This window comes from Grammomys surdaster, unplaced genomic scaffold (genome assembly GCF_004785775.1).
Source record: "Grammomys surdaster isolate TR1022 unplaced genomic scaffold, NIH_TR_1.0 126035, whole genome shotgun sequence".
NCBI lineage: Eukaryota > Metazoa > Chordata > Mammalia > Rodentia > Muridae > Grammomys > Grammomys surdaster.
This window is the reverse complement of record NW_021620848.1, coordinates 2,863,641-2,875,957: the sequence shown is the minus strand read 5'-3', so window position 1 is coordinate 2,875,957 and position 12,317 is coordinate 2,863,641. Positions and strand designations below refer to the sequence as shown.

Sequence of the window (12,317 nt, the reverse complement as noted above, 5' to 3'; positions counted from 1 at the left end):
AATGGATAGTACCCCAAATATTGAGATACTAGTTTTTCACAGAACCAAATATGTTTGGTGTAAGGGATTCTCCTTTATTCTTAAATAGTTCATCTTGCATCTATCTTCAATGCTGGAACAGTCTTCCTTTTATGAAACGGGATGCTGCAAGTTGTAGTGGAATTTTATTTTTGCATTGCTGAGGAGCTACTCTTACTGCATTTATGAAAGGGAGGCGGAAGTAAAAAAAAGAGAGAGAAGAGACGAAGGGAAAGAGTACTGAGTCATGTAAATGAATGCTAGACATTTAGGAGGCCAGAAGACAGTTTGTGGGAGTCACTTCTCTCCTTCCATCATGTAGGTCCTGGGAAATCAAACTCAGGTCATTAGGCTTGGTGGCAAACATCTAATCTGCTGAGCTACCTTGCTGGCCCACTGATGAGGATGTAGCCTAGGACTCCCAGCATGTGCTCCTTCAGAATTGCATTTCCAGATGTTATGGGAATTTAAAATTTTTATTTGTGACTATGGGTGTTTTGCCTCCATGTAGCCTGTATGCTACAGGGATATCTGGTGCCCATGTAGGATTCCTGAGGTTGGAGTTACAAGTTGTGATTTACAGGTTGGGAAATGAATCCCAGGCTTCTCTGGAAGTAGCCCGTCTTCCTCACCACTTAGCCATCTCTCCAGCCGTTATGGGATTTTAAAAATAGTTGACTAGGAAAGATATAAAAAATCTGTTGTTCCTCCCAAATGATGTAATCCTAGGACCACCAATCATGTCAATTTTATCCTATTTCCACTCACCTTATCAATCCAGAAGAAATAATTAAGGATTTTCAGGTGGAGGAGCCCTGAGGTAATATTACTAAAATCCTACTTCTACTACCCAACATTTTCCATGATTGGCCAGTATTCTCTGAAGCATAGACAATCTGTCAACAGAACTGCTGCTCCTAGTTGTTGGGCCTTCTCTAAAGAATAATTCATACTGTGCCCAAGATCTACCATCTCAGCTTCTGGACTCTCATATAAAACATGCACATTCTATTACTCCAGCCCACTATTTTGTCTCCTGCACCAGACACTTACTGTAAATCCCTTGCATTTAAAAGGCTACACTGTGGGGCTGGAGTGATGGCTTAGTGGTTAAGAGCACTTGTACTTGCAGAGGACCTAGGTTCACTTCCTAGCACCGACATGGTGGCTCACAATCATATCTAATTCTGGATCTGATGCCCCCTTCTGAACTCTATGCATACATACATGTAGGCAAAAGCATTCATTCACATAGGACAAACTTTTTTTTTAATCACACTGATTTTTGGCTGAGTCCTCAGTAAACAGCAGCTTTGGGCCAAGTACTGGGCATTTTGTGGGTGCTATTTTTAATACTATAACCAACTTTACTATATTCTTTTTAGAACAGAAATAAATGCTCAGAAAATTCAATTTGTTCAAGGTCACACAGATGCAAAAGTTAATAGTGCTTAAAGAGAAGGCTTGAGCAGTCACTGTGTTGTGCCCTCAGGGCTCACCGTCCAGTTCTCCTGTGTGACCCTGACAAGTTACTTGTTCTCTCCAATCCCATTTCCTCATTTGTGTTGAGCAGTGGGGAAGCAGAGATCCATAGTAAGAGTACCACAAGACATAGGTTGGGGATGATGGAGTATGTCTTAAATCCCAGCACTTGGAAGGCACAGTTTGATCTATATGGTGAGAATCTGTCTCAACCGCCCCACCCTGTCCCTGTCCAAAAAAAAAAAAAAATCACAAAATAGGACATGCCTGGGCTGGGAATGTAGCTCAGTGGAAAACCACTTACCTAGCATGCACAAGGCCCTAAGGCCCTGGGTTCTTTCCTCAGCACTGCAAAATAGGACATGATTAGCATCTACCTAAAATGTTTGAGTATAGATTTTAAAATACATTCCACTCTCATTTATATACAAAATGTGAGAACCATTATTAGGTACTCAGAGTGGCATATATTACACAATGTTTTTGTTGAAATATATAAGAGAAATTGTGTATAAACCTCATACATTGTTTAATTAAGGACCATGTTAGTAATCTAAGTACAAAATTATTCTTATAAGAAAGGCATTCTAGGGACTTTTCAAATGTCTCTTACTTGTTTTGATTACCACACTTTCATTTTCATTACCACACTCTAAATATACAATTGAAAGAGTTGTGATGACTTCATGAAGCACAGTACTGGGCACAGACAGAATCTAGGTTGCAACAAAAAATAGTGCTTTTAAGAAACTGGAACACTTAGCCCATAGGCAAATGCAGGGGGAAACAGGTTAGTTCTGTTTACCAGTTAGGCAACCAAGTGAAAAAGCAAGCATTTCTTTGAAAACATAAATTATATGAAACGCTACCTTCTTCTTGGGGAATTCTATAGACTGCATTAGATAAAATTATTTTTCACAAACTTCCTATAATCTTTTTATTAATTGACACCAAGGGAATGTAGCACCTTTCATTCAAAGAACTGAAGGTGCTTTACAAACATTAGCATTTAAAAAACAATGACATTTAAAAATTTGGATTTCTGTAGATAAGTCTTGTAGTTAAATCTCTTCAACTCTGTACATAATTTTCTGAAAGCTGACAAAAGTGATTCTACTTCTGACAATGGCAGGCTTTCACAATACAGGCATTTTCCAACACCCGGAGCTGGGGTTACAGAGCAAACACACACAGATCTTAAATGCAACGAACATTTTGAATCTTACTTCAAAAGCAAAACTCAGCATTTAAGATGTCAAAATCTTCCAACAGTTCTAGACATCCAGATGGAATAGGAGCTGGTACAGGTTGCATATTAGATGCAGTCAAGGCTTTTTAGGATCACACAGGAGTGAACACCTTAAAGAAATGAGATTCTTCAGGAAAAAGCATTGACCTATGGAAAGCTAGCCACGAGTCTATCAGCCAAATGAAGGAGGAGATGGCAATTCAAAGTAGACAGTTCTCACTGGAGCCTAGAACACTTTATTAGAAACCAAGTATATCACAGGCAAATAAAAATAGTTCTTAGCTCCATTGATACAACAAGGGTTTTACATTCGGCCTAGATACAGGGAGTAGCAGAACCCTCGCCTACAGATCTCTGGCTTGCAAGTATCTCCCACCACAAGATTACTCTGTATAATACATAGCCCTTGTTCAGTAGAGGGATCCAATTATTCTTTTTCAGGCTTACAAAGTCCAATACATTCGCTCTCTCTTTCCTTCACAAGTCTAATAGTAAAAACTACTTTTTCCATGTCCCAAGCCATTATCAGTGGAAGAAAAGTCAGGCAAAACAGAGATGGCAGTTAAGGAATGGACAGAATATTATTGGCACATGCCCAGCTAGTGACAAACAAATGCAGTACACCATGACTTGAAAATAAGTCACATTACAAGGAGAATGAAAACAACTACATCAACTAAGCTAAGGAGTGTGAAGTGGAAAGGGGATTGAGAGTTACTGGTTTTACTGGTACAACTTAAAAGCAGTGGAGGGCAAGCACTTAAATACAATTTATGGTAACATGAACAAGAAAATACTGCAGAGCTGTTCAAAAATCACACCAAGTTGTCTGCATCATTAATTCCAGTGTTTCACAATTAGTAAAATACATAGCTACATATTCCTGTGAGATAAAAATACCTTTCCACCTGAATCACACTGGGGTTAGGACAGTAACACAGAGCTACCAATCCACTCAAGTGTGTGCATCAAATGTCTCAGCCACTTCTTTCATAGAGCTAAACAATTAGATCTGTACAAGGAGCTGGGTAGTTGGGGACAAATAAAAATCAAAATAATATTGTGCTCATTCAGTAAAAGAAACCCTGATGAAAGATTATTTGCCAAGAAGCTTAGACTATTAAGATTTTTATTGCATTTTTAGATAACCTGGAAGTTCTTATCCTGAAGGGGAAAAGTTGTTTTTAAAACTACCTGAACAGATGCTAAAGTGCTTTATCAATCAACTTCACATGGATTTCCTGGGATGACAAGAAATTATAAAGGGATACCAACAATTTCATACAATGGTATATCCCCAAATCATCTATGACTACAGTCATAAAAGATAATGATATACTTGTCCTTATTAAGTGGACAATTATATATCAAGAACTGATCATCATAACCCTTTAGATAGTCAAAGTACAAAGCTTTAATATGGTATGACAGACCTTCACAAGAGAACAGTCTGTTTCTTCTTATACTTTAAATAATCTGCTTCAGATTACAGTTCACAAACACAAGGATTCTGATTGTTCAGCCTTTAAAATTGCAGTTAAAAGCTGAATACTTTGTAAAAGTTAAGGTCAAGGGTTACAGTGAGAGAATGCTTGCTATTGAAAAGTACACGTGTTTACTCGATGGTACTCATGACAGAGTGTAAACTGGACAGAGCACATTCTACTCAACTGGTATCAAATCAACACATCAATGCTACAAGTATTAAATATTTTTCTAATACTATAGAAATAAAAACATTAATATGGCAGTTATGTTCTTTAGGCACAATTTAGTGATCTTTTTAAAAAAATATTGAATTTCAATTGAAATTTTGAACTCAACCAAAGGGTCAAAAACTTAAAGAAAATGAAAAAGAAAAAAAAAAGAAAGAAAAGAAAAAGTAACTTTCAGCTAACAATGTAAGTTGTTTAAAATTTCTAACACTTAACCTATCTGGGTTTTAAGATTATTTTATTAAAAAATACAAGATTTCTGAAAAAAGATCAGTACAATTATCTTAATGTACAAAGTCATAGCTGTAGCAGTTTTTAACTAAAATTTAAAAACACAACAAGGAGGGCAGCCCTTTAGACCAATTTATTTTATACCCTTTTAAAACATCAAATTATCATCCAACAAAGGACAATGAAGTTTACAGCCGGGACAAGGGTACATGACTCAGGCATATGCAGTCCATCCTGCCCACTGGACAACTTTGCTGCTGAAATTTCTTAAACCCTACCAAACAAAAACAGAAGGCTGGCTGAGACAAATGAGGAGGATTTCCATGTAATTGTCAATTGGCTTTTTAAAAAAAGAAATGTTTCCTGTCTCCCCAGAACACAAAAAGCAAGAGCTACATGCAGCAATGTGAGTATTAAGACATTTCTCAAGTCTTCTCAAAGGAGTCCAAGGTGGGGATAAGTGACAAAACTGATAGAAAAACGCTGCTATTGACATCATAACAAACAATAAATTTAGATAATTTAAAATTAAAAAAAAAAAAGGCAAGAGGCAGCATTTCAGCAGCAAAGTGCTCAATAAAAAGTATATTGTAGAGGGTACAAGAAAGTTGGGGTAAAAGAGGGCAAAAAGTGGGCCAGCAGGATGGCAAAGGCCTCAAAGGAAATACGGCGTCGTGGTTCTGGGAGGAATAACACGTTCTGAATCTGGAACTGCTCGGAATAACTTTGGTTCTCTTGTATTGACATCTTTGAAGACCATGATGGAAGCAATGTTTCCACAGCGATAGCAGTAGTTAGGAGCGGACCACACTGTGACCAGCTTCTCGTCAAACATAAACTTATAGCCTTCGTGCACAAGCTGATGTGCTCTGCAGATGAGTTTTAAGTTGTTGATATGAACAAACTGAAATTTAGAAAAGCTTTGTAAGTATTCCATCCAAGTGCTTAATAACCGTTCAAGCAGCAAGTGTCACGAATAAAGTTATCACAATTCTAAACCCCACTCTCACTCTACAATCATTCCCAAAATTTCCAGTCACTTTGGCCTGAATCTATTTTGAAGTACAAGGTCCACAATTACAAGCTTCTGTGGCAGGTACAGTAATTACCACCTGTACTCAGTTACATGGGAGGCTGGGTAGGAGGGTCACTTGCATCCACCAGTTTGAAACCTACCTCTGCAGCACAGAGACAGCACATCTTTAAAAAGTAATAGTAGCAGTACAGTAGCAGTAGTAATAATAGTAATAATAATAATAATGATAATAATAGTAATATAGATGGCTAGGTTGGTAGACAAGTAAGTAAGAACCTGTCACCAAGCCTGATAACCAAAATTCGATCCCAGAACCCACAGGGTAAGAGAAAACTGACTCCCATAAGTTGTCCTATAACTTCTTCACATCCTTCTAACACATATATGTGTGTGTGTATGCACATATGTACATATGTGTGTATATATATACATACATAAATAAACAAACAAGCAAATAAATATTACAGAAAAGTTTGAGCCCAGCCTGTACTACCTAGTAAGAATTGTATCAGGTTAAAAAAAAATTTCTAGGGGGAAATAATTACATAATTACTATCAATTACAAAACAAAGGTTTTCTATTTAATAACTTCATAATAACATTACTTTCAATCTTATTATATGAGGATTTACTGCATGGCATGAAGAGATTATCCTTCTTTACAGCCTAAAGAGAAAAAGGTCCAGGCTGGGTAAAGTCTTTACATAATTGAGGACAAACCAATGGTCCCAGCGCCTGGACCTATGGCTCCATTATGTTGGAACATATCTTGACAGAACATCATCCCTGTGTCTGTGGATGCTATTTGCCCATAGGCTTGTACATGGCTGTTTGATGTATGCATTGTTTTATATATGTATAGGGCAACTAGGTTCATAATTTGATGAAGTTGTAGTCATAAAATAGTAGATCAGAATTTCTGTTTATAGCTTATTTGTAATGTATTTACCCTAAAGTTTTAGCAAATAGTTTCTGAATTTTAAAATTGTTGTTGTATTCATGAAGCCAGCACTGTAGATGATCAGAAATCAAAGATTGTAATCATAATATGGTTTATAAATTTTAAACAAGAAGCTATGTTATATTATTACTAATTGTTCGTCCTAATGGTTCTTGTTCCCACCTAGTCATGAAGATTCAGTATATACCTTGGAACAATATTGGATTCTCTTAGCTCATGTGTGTTACTTTAAAATTTGAAATCAGGCTAGAAAGATGGTTTAGTGGTTAAGAGCAACGGCTACTTTTCCAGAAGATAGGGGTTTGATTCCCAACTACTACACAGTAGCTCAAAACTACTTGAAACTCCAGTCCTAAGAGATCTAACACTCTCTTCTGGCCTCCTCAGGCACTTTCATGTACATGATGCACAAACATAGATGCAGGCAAAACGTCTACACACATAAAATAAAAAATAAAGATTATGCCGTGCGTAGTGGTCCACCCCTTTCATCCCGGCACCGCGCCCCCCCCGGCCCTGGGGGGTCCGGAGGGGGAGGTAGAGCCAGGCAGATTTCTATGAGTTAGAGGTCAGCCTGGTCTACATAGTGAGTTCAGACAACCAAAGTTATATAGACCCTGTCTCAAAACAAACAAACAAACAAACAAACAAACAAACAGCTTTAAATTAAGCTGTTAAAAATAATTAAAAATAATTAAATTATTAAAAAATAAGTAAAATAAAATTTGAATTCAACCAGGATTAGACTGTCAGAATATATGTATGTTTCAGGATATATGACCTGACATTAAAACAAACAAAAAAGTTGTCTATCTTGTTTTGGTGATCCTGTTACTTAACTATGATTTTAATAGTATCAGCAGAAAATGCTGCAATAGGTGCTTTCACTATATAATCTCACTGAACCATTCAGGAAGCATATATCAATCAACTACAGTACAAATTTGATATCCAATAACAACCATAATCTTAATAAATTAGGTGATGAATTTAATATATGAGCTCACCATTATTCTTTTACTAATGAAAGAATTACTTTTCCAAAAATGTTATCCTTACCTCATTTGTGACTTTTGCTCCAAATAGCCAACCTGCTCCTCTGGGACTGATTGCCCAAGTGTCCACATCTTCAGGATCTGACCACACCAGGTCACAAAATGCTCCTTTGTGAGGAATTTCTTGATTTCGTTCAATAGTTCGAATTTGATCCAGTGTTTTGATATCAGGAGATAAACCACCATGAACACACAAAATCTGCTCATCTATTAACTACAAAAAAAAAAGGTAACAGAGAATAATGATAAACTCAAATTTAGTCATGTAGAAATTCAACAGTAAATACTAAAACTAAGTAAATGGCTACAACTGATAAAAAGATATGTTATTGGCAAGAAAAATATTTGAAGCTCTAAAGAGATTTGTACCAGAATGGTTTCCTGCTGCTGCTACATTGTATGGGAGGAGTGAAGAAAGGAAGAAGGAAGAGGAGGAGCTAGGAGGGAGAGGACTGGAGGAGAGAGGGGAAGATGGCAGCGGAGCGTGTGACTCAAGCAGTCTAAGGTAGTTGTAAAATCTAGGTTAGGTATTGAGTAATACCTCTAATTGTGTGGGCATCTTGTTAATTGAGGATTACCAAATAAATAAACCCTTTGGTTAAGCTTTAAACATTAGAGTCTCATTTCTACCGGGTACTGCATGGATGGCAGGATGGTCTGGGCTCAGCCAAACATTTGTGAAGACAGTGTGGTAGATTGGCAGAGCCATCTTCCATGCTGGTGTCTTGTGGGTGGCAAGGCCGGTGCTTTTGGGCTGGCATGAGCTGTGGTCAGAGTTGAGCAGTGGCAGGTCATGGCCTGAGGCCTTGCCTCGGCAGGAAGATGGCGGCCCAGTAACAACAAGCAAGATTGGGCCATGACGATTTACATATTACAGTAACAGAGATTCATATAAACTTACAGCTGCTACTGTGAGCATGTCAAAAACTTTGGTACAGTATCTCCAGGCATTAGCATTTCCATATTTGGTTTGGCACTCATCTGTGAAGAAAACAGAACTGTTCTCATTAATTAAAGCTATTATCTAACAATACACGTATCCTAATGAAGACTGGGATATAGCTCTGTGGCAGGTGTTTACCTTGCATGTATAAAGCCCAAGTTCAATCTAGAGTACATGTACACATGCATATATACAAATAAGATTGAGCTGGAGAGATGGCTCATCTGTTAAGAACACTTGATGCTCTTGCAGAAAACCTTGGCTCAGTTCTCAGTAGCCACATGGCTCAAAACTATCCGTAATTCCAGTGAGCAGATCTTATGTTCTTTGGCCTCAACAGGCACAGGGCACAAATGTGGTACACACACAACATCCAGGCAAAACACTCATGCACATAAAATAAAAATAAAAAAATCTTTAAACACTATGTTCCTTAAAGAAATTATAATCCTTTTCACTCTAGGAATGACCCTAAGATAAAGTTGGAAATATTAACCAAAATGCTATCAAGAGGAAGCAAATTATTGATTTAACATAACCCAAACCAATGCTTTAGTCAGTTATGTTAACACCAAGTAATTCTATAGAACAGTGCATTTCTTTAATATGAATGCCTTATTCTAGGAGGATAATCAATCAAGTAAGTTTTAGAACCCTTAATTATAGGAACACAAGTAATTCCTATCCAACATTCCTCAGGGCAAAGTTGTTTCTTGAGAGATCTGAAAACTGCAACTAAATTCTGCTTCTAGTCAAGTTCTAACAGGCAGAACTGATTAGACTCAGAAGGGCCAGGAAGATGGCTTACCAGTTAAAGGCATTTGCCCCTAAGTCTGATGATATGACTTTGAACCCCAGAATCCACATGGTAGAGAGAAAGAACCAAGTCCTTCAGGTTGTCATCTGACCTCCACTGACAAACACACAGACACGCACAAACATTCTCAAGAGATCCACTCTGCTTCCTGAGTCCTGAGAGTAAAGGTATGAGTCACCACAGCCTAGCTTCATACATTTTCATGGACATTCATGGGAGAATGTGAACACATGTGTATACAGATACACACACACACACACACACACACACACACACACACACACATACACATACACAAATAAATGTAAAAAATTCAAGCCTCCAGTGTGTGTTTATCAGTATGAATTAAGCAACCAATATAATAGTTATTTATGGCTTTAAATCTCTGTAAATCCCATGGTAAATAAAATTATCTTTTCCCTGAGTAACTACTTACCTTGTTGTTAAATAAAACTACTAGATGAACACACTTCTGAGAAATAAAAAATTCAACACCAAATTTGGTACTGTTAGCGTTTGCTTCAGCCAAAACACACTGACTGAAAGGTCCTACATCCTCTCTCCTTTTTGCGCCTCTGTCCTACACTGAAGACTGAAGTGGTATAATTACACACATAAAACATTTCTCTATCTTTTTTTTCATATATATATTTTTGAGTACCCATAATCTAAGTCTAAAATTTAAGATGCTGCAAAAAAGCTAAACCTTTTAAGCATCACAATGATAACATGCATGGCAAATTTTATAAATGTCCTCAATCACAATGGAATCACACTGAAAATAAATACTGGAAGGCTGAAAATAAACTGGGAGGCTGGAGTGATGGCTCATGGAGTGATGGCTCAGTTGTTAAGAACATTTAATGCTCTTGCAAAGGACCTGTATTTAGTTCTCAGCATGTACATTATGCACAGACATACATGCAGGCAAACACTCAGACACATAAAATAAAAATGCACATAATTTCTTTTTGGTTTGTTTTTCTGAGACAGGGTTTCTCTGTGTAACAGAGCCCTGGCTATCCTGGAACTTTATAGATAGACCATTCTGGTCTCAAACTCACAGAGATCTACTTGTCTCTGCTTCCCAAGGGGATTAAAGGTATGCGCCACCATGTCCAGCAAAAATGAACAAATCTTAAATAAAATAAAGTACAGATGTGGTGGTACAGGCCTTCAATTTCTGTACTTGGGAGGCACAGGCAGGTAGATTTGGTGATGGTTTGCATAGAAACTTCTAGGCCATCCAGGGATACAATAGTGAGCAAAATATGCGCGCACGTACATACATACACACACACACACACAACCTTTTACACATTTTTAAATAAAATAAAGATTAGGATACAATCTCAGGCTTGCCACCAAGTCTGACAACCTAGTTCAACCCCTATAACCCACATGCTTGAAGAAAAGAACCAACCACTATAAATTGTTTAAAATGTCTGAACTCTAAGCATGGCCATGGTGCAAGCACATTAGCACTAGTAGACATGCACACACATATCATATTCCTTTAAAACAAATAAGCAGGATGTTACGGCACATGCCTTTAATCTCAGTGCTCAAGACACAGAGGCAGACAGATCTGAGCTCAAGGCCAGCTTGATAAACATAGTGATTTCCAGGACAGCCAGAGCTAGGTAGGGAGATCCTGACTTAACAAAATAAAACAAAAAACCTACAGCAAACAAAGGATATACATTTATAATACTAGAATTTGGAAGACTAAGGCAGGAGGTTTATCATAATTTTAAGGCCAGATACTGACTTTTTGACCAGCCTGGGCTACAGAATGAGACCCTGTTCAAAAATGGGCAAATAAATAAATAAATAAATAAATAAATAAAATGAATGTTCAGTAATTAGGAGACTGATTTATAAGAATTACTGAACTAACACATAGTGAATTTCAGGCTAGCCTGAGCTACAGAATGAGATCCTGTCTGAAATAAATAAACGTTTCATATGCCTTATCTGAAATATTTCTTCCCATGTGAGTGCTCAGGCATTTAGGAGACTAAGGCTGGCAGTAAGACTGTCCTGCAAGTTCAAGGCCAGCCTGGCCAAGCAGAAAGCTCCAGTCCATCCAGATCTATGTAGCAAAATGCTATCTCAAAATTCTAGAAACAAAGAAAGAAAAAGAAACAAAAACCCACAAAGGTTTGTGTTTCATAGCATTTCAGATTTCAGTTTAGAAATTGAGGTTGTCAACTTAGTTGACAAAGTGCTTAGTTTGCATACCCTGGGCATGTGCCCCCCACATAAAACAAAAGTATCAAAAATCTGAAACTTTCAAGTGCCAGATCCACAGTCTGACACTTTTGAGTGTCATGGTGGTGCTCAAAGTTTCAGACTTTATAGATGATGATTTGAGGTTGTGAATTTTCAGATTAGAGATACTCGATTTGTATTATACAAAATTACTTTCAACCTATATTTTACATATTATATAATGTATATTATATATATAAAATATAACTGTGTTTAGATTTGTGTCTTATCCTCAAGAAGTTTCATGTTTTCCAACTACTCCAAAATCTTAGCATTCAGGAGGCTGCCACAGAAGGATCATGGCATCAAGGACCCCCAGGATGACAATGACTTCTATGCCACTTTGGGCCTCTATGGGTCTCTATGGAGATATCCTGTTAAAAACAAACAAAACAACCAAAAGATTAAGGAAGTAAAAAAGCTGGCTAAGAATATGACATAGCAGTAAGGAAGGACTGGGGATACAGCTCAGTTGTAGAGTTCTGGATTCAATCGCCCACACTGACCAAAACAAAACAGAGAGGGGAGGGGAGGGG

At 37.4% G+C, this 12,317-nt stretch overlaps 1 protein-coding gene across 1 annotated transcript in view; it reads right to left on the bottom strand.

Moving 5' to 3' along the window:
- Positions 1 to 2,423: 2,423 nt before the first annotated feature.
- The window catches only part of Ppp6c (protein phosphatase 6 catalytic subunit), a 32,965-nt gene continuing 23,071 nt past the window's right edge, over positions 2,424 to 12,317 (bottom strand). Inside the window, exons 5-7 of the mRNA XM_028754725.1 lie at positions 8,649 to 8,728; positions 7,752 to 7,961; positions 2,424 to 5,599 (exon numbers count right to left, since the gene is read on the bottom strand). Of these exons, the coding sequence (XP_028610558.1) occupies positions 5,351 to 5,599; positions 7,752 to 7,961; positions 8,649 to 8,728 (539 nt within the window). The 3' untranslated portion in view covers positions 2,424 to 5,350. The remainder of the gene's footprint in view (positions 5,600 to 7,751; positions 7,962 to 8,648; positions 8,729 to 12,317) is intronic.